Source organism: Poromitra crassiceps (genome assembly GCF_964638095.1).
Source record: "Poromitra crassiceps genome assembly, chromosome: 30".
Classification (NCBI taxonomy): domain Eukaryota; kingdom Metazoa; phylum Chordata; class Actinopteri; order Beryciformes; family Melamphaidae; genus Poromitra; species Poromitra crassiceps.
Window position 1 is genome coordinate 14091363 of NC_139652.1, and position 11537 is coordinate 14102899.

The 11537-nt window shown below is 43.0% G+C and overlaps 1 protein-coding gene across 1 annotated transcript in view; it reads left to right on the forward strand.

Annotated features, from left to right (window-relative positions):
• The window catches only part of LOC310800696 (DENN domain-containing protein 2A), a 73619-nt gene extending 62344 nt beyond the window's left edge, over positions 1–11275 (forward strand). Inside the window, exons 13-20 of the mRNA XM_083663309.1 lie at positions 1560–1700; positions 2811–2959; positions 6162–6339; positions 6467–6508; positions 8180–8285; positions 9153–9446; positions 9940–10026; positions 10225–11275. Of these exons, the coding sequence (XP_083519435.1) occupies positions 1560–1700; positions 2811–2959; positions 6162–6339; positions 6467–6508; positions 8180–8285; positions 9153–9446; positions 9940–10026; positions 10225–10256 (1029 nt within the window). The 3' untranslated portion in view covers positions 10257–11275. The remainder of the gene's footprint in view (positions 1–1559; positions 1701–2810; positions 2960–6161; positions 6340–6466; positions 6509–8179; positions 8286–9152; positions 9447–9939; positions 10027–10224) is intronic.
• Positions 11276–11537: the final 262 nt, after the last annotated feature.

Below are 11537 nucleotides of genomic sequence, written 5' to 3' on the forward strand. Positions count from 1 at the left end.
ATTGGAAGTACTCAGTGTTCATGGTACACTGAATATGGTGCATCTGTATCAGATCAGCTACACAAGTTAACGCTGTACAGATGTGTAGCACAGTAGGTGTATTAGATACAACATAGATGCACACAGTGCATTGGGTGGGTGGGTGGGTGGGGGGGGGCATGTTACACACATTTTCTCCCACTCATGAATTCCCATCTGTTCACAGTGAGCTGTGAGCCATATTGCTGTATTGACTTTTACATATTTGTCTGTCTCAGTGTTGGGCAAGTTACTGAAAATTGGTAATTAGTTACAGTTACTAGTTACTTCTCTCAAAAAGTAATTTAATTACTTTAAAGTTACTAGTTACTTCAAAGTAATTAGTTACTAGGAAAAGTAACTTTTGCGTTACTTTTAAAAGTCTGCTTTGATTGTTATTAATGCACACATTATGTTAGTGTTGCTGTGCCACAGTGTGGCTTTGAACATTCACTTATTGGGGAAGCTTATAGCCTATCAAGGTAATTAGCCTCTGGGGCTCTGGCTGCAGCTGCAGCTCTCTCCCCGGACTAGGTCTGATGATCAGAAACCGGATAATCCTCTGAAGTTGTCCATTATTTTCATGTCCTAAAGTAACTAGTAACTAGCCCAGTTACTATTTCAGTAACTGTAACTGAGTTACTAAATTTGAAAAGTAATTAGTTTGATTACTAGTTACTGCAAGAAGTAATTAAGTTACAGTAACTAGTTACTAAGTAACTAGTTACTCCCAACACTGGTCTGTCTCCACTTTCAGCTGACTGGCCAAAAAGAGTGATTCACTTTGTAATGGCAACAGTCAAAGGCTCCTCAGTGTCCTCATCACGTTGTGTTATCTGAACATGATTACTTTGATCATTACCATATCAACCATATCATTTTACAAAGACATGGTAATTACATCATAAATAAACATTTCCATGAGAAAAACCTTTTGATATGATTTGCAGAAGCAAAAAAACCTGTCTTTATGAATACAAACAAACTGGTTGGATGTTTTCATTTACACTACAATATTGAAAAAGATGAACTTAGAACAGTAGTTCTTGGGACCCAGAGTACAACTTAAAGGAACGCTCCGCCGATTTTCAGTACTGATTTCTTTTGCACATAATCTCACACATACAGTATCCATTCATTTAGTTTGCCAGTTATTGAGAGTTATTTTGAGTTAAGTTGTGATGTCATTTGTGTTTGCATGATGAATGACATCACTGGTCCACAACTGAACTCAAATCAACTCTCAATAAATGTCAAACTAAATGAATGCCTGCTAAACTGTTTACAGTTTTCGGATATGTGTGAGAATATATTGTGCAAAATAAATCACTTTTTTTTTGTCCCTTCATAACTGCATTCACCTGGCATCCCATGTGTACATCAGTCTCTGATTAGATGGCTAGAATGAAAACCAGCATGACAGGGATCAAAAACCATTGGCCCACAAGTACCCAGATAGCCTCTGCATATCAATGCTCATATAGATATATACAGTATCAATATTAAAATTCTACTGCCTCCTGGTTTGTCTCATTCCTCAGATCCTGGATGAAGTGGAGAAGAGGAGGGCCATCTCTCCTGCCCTGGTGCAGCCTTTCATGCGGGGCATCATGGAGGCCCCCTTCCCTGCTCCGGGACGGACCATCACCGTCAAGAACTTCCTACCTGGCTCTGGGACAGAGGTGAGAGATGGTGGGAAGACGGTGAGAATCACTGTTTGCACCGTTACGGTCTGTGCCATCTTTGGAGGCCCTTTATCCAAAAAATGAATCAGACAAATGCATCCCGCTGAGCTATTTGACGTTGCAGGCATCTAGGATGAAGTTAGGCTACACACTGTAGGTCAGGGGTTCCCAACCTTGGGGTTGTGACCCCAAATGGAGTTGCCTGGAATTCAAATCAGGTCGACTGGGGAGGAAAACACACGCAAAAAAAACACTACACACAATTTAAAACTACCGAAGAGGATTAGGGCTACATGTGAAAAAATTAATGTCCGAATTTTGAGAAAAGGTTTTAATTCTGAAATTAAAGTCCGAATTCTGAGATAGAATTCTGAGATTAAAGTCAGAATTCTCAGATTAAAATCAGAATTCTGAGGAAAAAGTCAGCATAGTGTTACTGTACATGTGGCATCACTGATGATGTCATTGATGATAGTACGGGAATTGTAATGTCTTGGGGTCTCTAGATTTTTGTGACGTCAAAGTGGGGTCACAAGCCAAAGAAGGTTGGGAAGCCCTTTAGTGTTTACAAATGAAAGTTATTTCTTAGACTATAGACGGTTTTCACCAGAGCGCAACCCCACAGCACTTCCTTTTTCTCAGCATTCGGCAAACTGCAGAAATATTCACTCGACATCGTTACTTTTGTTTTCGCTGCTCAGCTGTATAGACGGTTTTCACGGAATGGTCAGTCCTGCACTTGAATGTTTTTTTTTCTTTTATGTCCATAGCAAACACTGCAACAGGAAGTGAGCGGGGGTTCAATTTAGAATGTTTTTGTTGTCAAGTTAAAACCGTCTATATCTTCTGGGGTAAATGACAAAAATGTCTCATTATTATCCCGTACTTCTCTAGTGCATATCATATTTACAGCTGCATTGTCATAAGGTGTCTAAAACTGGGATGAGCTTTGCCAAAAATATCCAGGGCTATGAGAGCTAAAGCATAGATGCAACGTTGGAATGACTACTGCTAAATAGAATAGTAACATGTTTGTGTGACTGTGCACATGTGAGGTTGTGTGCATCAATGTCTTATATTCTGTTTCTCTCTCTCTCTCTTCTCCAGGTGATAGAGCTGTGTCGGCCGTCCGACTCCCGTCTGGAGCACGTGGACTTTGAATGTCTCTTCTCCTCGCTGAGTCTGCGTCTGCTTCTGCGGGTGTTTGCCTCCCTGCTGCTGGAGCGCAGGATCATCTTCACTGCCGACAAACTCAGGTATACTGTTGAAGATTAATTTGAACGTTCGTGCTCCTAAAAGCAACATTCAAACAAAATCACCCTTGCCCTGAACAAGCTTAGGTTGCTAACCAATTTTAAATATTTAGTGATCCTAAAACTGTTGTTTGTTAATTCTTGAGTGCGTTCTTCACCATCGAAACTAGCACATTATGAAAAAAGTTATTATTATGTTTTCTCTCTCTCCAAAAAAACAACCTTTTATCCTGATGTGTGTGTGCTGTCACAAATGTCACCATGAAGCCGTGGGTCTGATTCCCGTTGACTGTTTCACGCATTGGCCTTCAGTATGACACGAGCCGTTTGTCTGGTGTCTCCTTATAACTTCATTTGACGATGGTCTCAAGTGAAGCTTCAGTTAGTTCGGAAATTGTTACTTCAGAAGCAGATCAGTTCCATTCTCAGCGCACTCAGCTATGAGGAGTGTGGAGGTTTGTTTCCGTATCCATATGGCTGAGGAGTATGGTGTATACAGATTTCATGTGTTTGATTCCCTGTCTGCTGTAACAGCTGTTCAGTGACCAGCTGTTTGTCATGAATGTCCTTGTATGTTCTTGTGAGATTCTCTGGTTTATCCTCACAGACCAGAAGTGAGTTCATAACTAAACCATCCTACTATTTGATTTAAAGGTAAATATAGTGATACTTGTAATTTGAAGGAGGGGGTAAACATCCTCTCTGGGCTCACACAGTGATACTCCTAGTTGGGCTCACACAGTGACACTCCTAGTTGGGCTCACACAGAGACACTCCTAGTTGTTATGATCAGAGCAGCGAGCGAAGGAGAGGCACGACGACGCTGGAGAGAGGAAGACGAGTGTGAAGGACGTGACGGAGAGACATCAAGTCGACAGAGAGGCTGCTGGAAGAGAGCGAGCAAGTGTTAAAGGAAGGAATGCTGTTGTGTTATACAGTCGTCTGGGGAACTATCATTTCTCTCTCTGGAAAACTGTCACGGACGCCAGATAGAAGGAGTTAGGACTTTTTAGGAGACGGCTCCAGAGCTAACATGTGTGCACGCCCACACGATTCACTGAAAAGTTTTAACTCTTACGCTTGGTAGGTAGGTTAGCACTGCGGTCAGGGTCACAAAGTGTAATTTGGGTTTTCTTGATTTTTTTTTTTTTTACTGTCGAGCTACACCTGGTTTACCTTGCGGGGCTCAGCGGAAACGCTCGTTGTATCCCAATTTAGTTCAAATAACATCCACCTGGTGCTTTGGGCAAGATAATTAAACCACGTTTTTGACGGTACATGGCCAGAAACTCTGATTCGGATCCCTGCTTCCCTCTTATGTCTTTGCATTGCTGTTTAAAAGGTACTTTAGCATGAGAAGCATATCTCAGACCTCATAAGTAGATCACGACTCATTGCACATTTTCTAGCGTGGAGTGGAAACTTGGCGTCCTCCATCACTTTTTGAATGAATTAACTGAGACCAGGTGCAGTGTGCGCACACACACACACACACACACACACACACACACACGGGAGGCATTAAGTTAACAGTGTGGGGGCGAGTGTGTTCTGCTGCCGCTGTATACTTTTTACAAGTGTTACATCACTCCTCTAAAAGATGCTCTTTAGCATTCTTCTCACAGTAAGAACAGGCCAACGCAAATGAATTGCTCACAGTCTGTTCCAAACGAAGAAATGGGTGGCAGGAGGCGGTATGTGTTGAGACGGTCTAGCACCATCTTGTGGTAGAGAGTAGACTCTACCTTGTAGTAGAGTAGTATTTGGGGCAGTTAAAGGGGGGATATCCACCTTAGTAAAACATGTTAACAGTGGGCAAATAGAGGAAAAGGCTGTTGGTGATCTGCCTTGCATTTCTGGTATCTGGTATTCTTCCTAATCCTGTGACTGTGGATGATGTTGAGGAGTTTCCTGTGTTGTGACAATGGAGTTCTATAGGAGGACATTGTCTCAACTATCTAAAACATCACTGGAAAACAATCAGACCTTCTTATATAGCCTCCATTTTGCACCAACATTCAACAATCCTACAGGGAGAAATCCATTATAGAAGAGTCAGAGAGATGCCAATTTCTTTACTGACTGAAGCCTCAATAGACCACAATGCATTGCTGCCGCAATCCTTTGTTGGGGTTTTGAGTAAGGGGCACTTTTTCTTGAGTGGAAAAACTCCCACTGTGCAAGTTCATGGCGGTGCTTATTGGAAGTAATTCTGGGAAATGTAGGAAATCAACTAAATCAACCGTCAATAACTGGAGTAGAACTAGACGAGGCCCACCAAAGAGGTCAATTCTAGCACTTCAATGCACTGAAGATCATAAATTGATGAAAGAGCGAGTATTCAATACTCCGTGGGTAGGTTTATGAAAGACTTTTCTAGTTTTCTGTGAAAGCATTATTTTCTATAATATGACATAATATTATGAGTAACTATTATGAGTTATCGTGCACAGTGTTATATGAGTGCCAATCTGGGAAGCCAGAATCTATCAGTCTGACGACTAATATGACTGGGACAGACGGCTGATATATGTCGGGGTTGTTTCCACTGTATAGTGGATGTCCGCGCCAAGACTTCTACAGTCTTGGCACGGACTATGTGTTGGACTATGTGTCTATTGGATTACAGTCCAATAGACACGAGAATGGAGGTGGAGCTGATCGATTGTAGGTCCAGACCACATTTCACCCAATAATAATAATAAATAGCTGCATATGAGACATCATCAGAGTGTACACAATGACGGAAGGGGTGGGGCTCTACAGCAGAAACCCTGATATATCTGTCCCAGAGCCGTCTAGATAGAAGAGTTCCGACATCTCCATTCACTCCAATGGACCAGTTTTTTTTACTCTCAAGAGTTCCAGGAAGTAAGGTCCTGGATTAAGCAGCACTGTCGAGTTGCAGCAAAATAGACAGTTAGTGTTGTACTCTGAAAGGGTTTCCCCCCCCCCCTTGAATCAAATTGTACATTATCAGCTTTATTTTAGCATGCAAAAGTAGCACGAGACCCATTCCTGGCTGTTCATTGGCTAATGAGTCTCACATTTTGGTCCTCCGCTGACGCCACTCTCTCTCTCTAGAGGACACTAATCTGTCCCAGAGTCATATTAGTCGTCAGACTGATGGACTCTGGGTGCCCACTGCCCAGATTGTATGAGTGCTGACCTCTCTCTCTCTCTCTCTCTCTCTCTCTCTCTCCAGCACCTTGTCTCAGTGTTGTCATGCAGTGGTGGCTCTCCTCTACCCCTTCACCTGGCAGCACACCTACATCCCGGTGCTGCCGCCCTCCATGTTGGATATCGTCTGCACCCCCACGCCCTTTATTGTGGGCCTGCTCTCCAGCTCTCTGCCTCGACTCAAAGATCTGCCCATCGAAGAGGTGACACCAGTCTTTTTTTTTTAAATCTGTGATATACCGACTTGGGTGCCCCTTGATCTCCGACTCTTTCCTCCAACGGACAATGGCTCCAGGAAATGACATCACCTCCCCTCTGTTCTTCCCTCAGGTCCTGGTGGTCGACCTCGGCAACAGCCGCTTCCTGCGTCAGGTACAATGCATAGAAACATACTATAGACATAACAGCACTGTTTATGTGAACAGATGGCCATGGCACACATGAGTTAGCTCATACTTCAAATCCATTGTGTTGTGACTAGCTCTGAATACAATTATGCTGTTATGTTATGTTATGTTATGTTATGTTATGTTATGTTATGTTATGTTAATACCTTTATTTATATCGCGCTTTTCAAAAGCTTTTCAAAAAAGGCAGAAGGCAGACAATACATAAAATTGCATACAATTAAAAGACACTAGGTAGACATAAAATATACATGTAAAAGTGTAATAATGAAAAACCAGGAGGAATAAAACAATAAAATCACAATAAGATCAATAAAAAGCAAGTCTAAAATAGTGAGTTTTCAGACGTGACTTAACACATTCACTGCCAGCCATTTTTTTTTTACTGTAGGTAGCTTCTGCCAAGCCGTTTTTTGAGGATTCTGGCTCATTTTACAAGAGCCGAGGATAATTTTCTGCTTGGACTTTGTGAACACGAAGTTCACAAAAGTACTAATAGAATGTGTGCTTTCTCTGTCTAAAAGAGTTAGTTTGTAGAGTTAGTAGTTATGTAGATATTAGCCGTTGAGTACAGCATGGTTTCAGTGTCTGAGACAGGAAGCTGAGATAATCGCAGTTTTGTGAAATTCAATCAAACAGGCAGAACAGTCACTTTAACCATTTATTTTTGGCATCAGTGAGAGATCAGACATCTGAACAATATAGTTCTGAACACCCTCTCCCTTAAACTCCTCCCTCCGTGGGCGTGTCTGGTGGCGTTTGTCACAAGCCAGTTTCTCCTGCCTGTCTGAGCAGTGAGCAGCCTCCCTCTCTGGCGGCCCCTCGTCGGCGAGTGTGGCGAGTGTGGACTGTGGATAGGACTCAATCGTTTCTTGGATTTTCGGTTGAGAGCTTTGATGAAGCTTTGTGCGATTCTAGGCTTTATGCTGCCCACCCAGTCTATTTTTGGAACCCACCCGCCCGTGTGCAGCAGCGTGAAAGCGTTTTCGCCTACAGTATGAGAATGAGGCTCGTTCGTTTCTGGGTTTTCGGAATGCGTGCGATTCTGGCCTTTCTGCGGGTGTTTCAAAGTGTGTTTCACCCATAATCTATTATGCAAATTTGCAATCCCCCACGCCAGCACCGCTCTCCGCTCTCGGTGTGCTGCTCTGCTGGCGCGGCCGCTCTCGGGCGAGTCTGGTGACTGATGACTGTAAAATCGCCAAGCCATTTCCTTGAGAATGGCTTTCTCCCGCGGCTGTTTTTGGTTGCCTTTCTCTCTGTCGGGAGAGCACTGTCGCCACTTAGTTGGTCGGTAAAATAGATTATACTAATTCAATACTTCCAATATTTTTATAGGAGACGGGGGGGCATTGATCCACGTAGCACCGTCAAAAAAAAAAAATTTTTTTTTTTGACGAGTCAACTCGTCATTGGCAGTGAACGGTTGGATTGTGTTTGACGAGTCAACTCGTCATTGGCAGTGAACGTGTTAAAAGATGACAGTGTGGTCGCTTCCCTGATCTCCTCTGGGAGGTCATTCCATAACCGTTATGTTATGCTATGTTATGTTATGTTATGTTATGTTATCTTATGTTATCTTATGTTATCTTATGTCAATATTTTAAATACATTTACTTGCCACTCACCTCTCTAGCTGGACGATGAGGACTCCATTCTTCCCCACAAGCTGCAGGCTGCACTGGAGCATGTGCTGGACAAGAGGAAGGAGCTGGCCTGTGATAAAGCAGATCTCCCCAGTGGTGAGAACCCTTTACTATTGCTTCCATTTATATTAGACTTCTGTTTTCACCAGAAATATACTATCAATTTATTTGAGTTTGGACCAGTGGCGCCCTCTGCTGTTGTGGATAGATATTGTAGCCACACATTAAAGTCATAGTTGGTCAATTTGAAGGAAAATAGGAGGACATTGACAACATAGAGTGAATCCCCCTGACCCTACATGTTCACATGAATTGGTCAGATACCTTAGCCACACAATTCACTTTGAAAGGAAATAGCAGAGCAATATTTATGTAACATACAAACCAAAATGTCAAATTATACAACAATGGCTTTAAGTAATCTATGACCTCTGTCCGCCTCTATCAGTGACCAGTAGGAATTGCAGAGCGGTCTCCTCCTACACAGAGCTCTTGCACAGTCTCCACCTGTCCCTTTGACTTATGGTTGCCTGTAATCGGCACGAATTGACACAAGTCACATCATCTCACATGTTCACAGTAGAGAGAAGTAAGCTAGCTAATCAGAGCACAGATCCAACAGGAACATCTAGCGAAGAGGTAATACATAACTATGCAAAATACTGTAATAATACTTCTTCTTTTTTTGCCTTGAGAACGAGGCCGTAGTAAATGTCTTAGGGGGCACTGGCCGTTTGCTCGTAGCACTGTCCTCTGTTGTTGAGCAGGTGAAAGGGAATGTGTAGGCAGTAGAGTGTCTACACGTATGGAAATTCCAATGGGTAGAGAGTTGTCGTCCCCCCCTCTGAAAAAAAAGGCAGAAATCCTACCTGCACTTTTTGCCGCTTTACCTTCTATGACTAAATCTAAGCGTTTCTCTGTCACTTCCTCCTGGCTCTCTCTCTCTCTCCTGCCTCCTCCCAGACTCCTGCTGCCTCAGCACGGTGGTGTCGGAGGCCTTTGTGCGTTTCTTCGTGGAGATGGTGGGTCACTACTCCCTCTTCATGGGCGGAGCCGAGCGGGAGGAGGAGTCGTCCATCTCCTCTCCCTCCACGCCCACCCCCTCCTCCTCCTCCTCCTCCTCGTCCTTCCAGCGCGAGGCCTTTCGCAAGGCGGTGACCTCCAAGAGCCTGAGGAGGTTCCTGGAGGTTTTCATGGAGACCCAGATGTTCACCGGCTTCACCCAAGAGAGGGAGCTCCGCAGGCAGGGACTCCGAGGTACCGACAGAGAGGAAGTGCCGGGGTGCTTTGTCTAAATACCTGTGGTCCCACGGCAGATAATTTTTTTAGCTTAACTTTTTTCTGAAAATGTTCTCCATCAGCCTGCATCCCTTCAGTACCAGTGTGCATTACTTTCAAAATTGAAATTAAATATATTTCCTAATTGCATATATAATTTCTCATTGCATGTCAGAAAGTTGTTCCATAGGCCTAGATGCTGCAATCCAACACAACAATGTTAAACCCATTGCTGTATCTGCTGTTGTTGTTTTGTGAGGTGGTTTTCAGTTTGAGATTCATGTGATACACAATGTATTCAATGCATTTAACCTTTATTTGTCCAAGTTAGTCCAGTTGAGATCAGGTATTTCTTTGAAGTATTTAGATTTGTATAGATGTGTATCGTCTTAGAAGTCTACCAATAAATGGCTGCATCTTGATTCTTGTTGTGTGTAAATGCTGGATTGACTGTGTGTTGTTTTGTGTGCAGGTCTGTTTGAGGTGAGAGCACAGGAGTATCTGGACTCGCTGCCTGGGAGCGAACAACGAGGTGTTAACAAATTCCTCAAGGGGCTAGGTGAGATTTATTGTACCCCCCCTCCTCCTCCTCCTCCTCCTCCTCCTACACTCTCTCCCTTACAAGAAAAACCCTTACTGTACCGCTCATGCACTACAGTATATGAGTGTCCAAACACACAACAGAATGGCTCACTGGTATCTACAAACCTTCACCTGTCTCCATCAATGATGTGTTTTTTCTTCTTCTTTGTTCCAGGAAACAAGATGAAATTCCTGTCCAAAAAATGACGAGTAAGTAAAGATGGCTTTGTTGGAAAAGAAGCATGGAGGGACGTGCAGAAGAAGAGGACACACTCTCTGGCCTTGGATGTCTCGGAGCACGAAGACAGACGTGTGTGTTTGTGATGTCGAGGGAAGACCCTGAAACGAACTGGACTGATAGTTTGTGAGGGATTGAGGATTGGGATGAGGGATTCTGAGGAGTTGAGGGTGTAGATCCCAGCTTCTGGACACCTTCCATGAGTGCTGTGTGCAGGTTTCTGCAGCTCGGACCAAAACTCCCTTCCCACATGACGACGCCGTGGACCCCCCGCCCGATCTTCTGGCAGTGTCACTATTCCCCAGGCCCTGGTGTTTTTGCGAGAGCTCACTTTTGTCAAGCTTAACAGTCGGTCCCTAAATGTGTACATTATTGTATAGCACAGTGTGAATCCACTTGGAACAGTGTTTTTCTCTCTCTGTCTTTGTGTCACCGACTTCACCCATAAACCTGCAATGTACCAGAGGACTGTCACTGAAGATGTTGCCCTCCAGCCAAATAATGACAGATTGAATTTTGTATAATACTTCCTTATACATTCCAAGTATTTTCTATAGAAACTTTTTTAATGCAATAGTACAACTTCTTCTTCAACAGGAGGCTCTTGAGTTAATTTATATGCTTCTTAGACAGTTAATCTCTCCTTTTTTCTTCTTCAAATGAGCGACAAGAAAATCTCCTGTAGTTTGTAATAGGCTTAATTTAACAGAGTCTAGTTCAGACTGTTTGTAGACCACTTTGGGTTGTCGGGTATATGTACCACTGTTCTAAGTCAATTAATTTTCATTGGAGTAGGAGTGAACACCAAAAGGAAGACAGAAGAAATGAATGAGTGAGAAAGCCATTAGTCATTATGACACAGGAAATCAATGTGAATACATCTTTCACTTGGATTTGGATTTGCTGTTGACTGAAGTGTATCATAAGCCAATCAGTATCAACATGCTTTTAAAACACCACTAGGTTTGCCTTAAACTTGATTGAGAATGCAATGAAACTGTATAAATAAAGTGATTTTAATTAGAACAATGTCTGAATATTCTATTCATGTATTTTGTCAACACTGCTTAACACAGGTCATAGCAAATGTGACAGGGTTGCCTTGTACGGTGCAATATCAGTATTATCCACTGGAGGGCTCTGTTACCTAGTTCTTACTCTGCTAATACTTTATACACTGTTGCACAACATTGCTTTCGTTGCTAGAGATTAGGCAACTGATGAGTGAAGGTCTAGGTAGGAATCTTAAA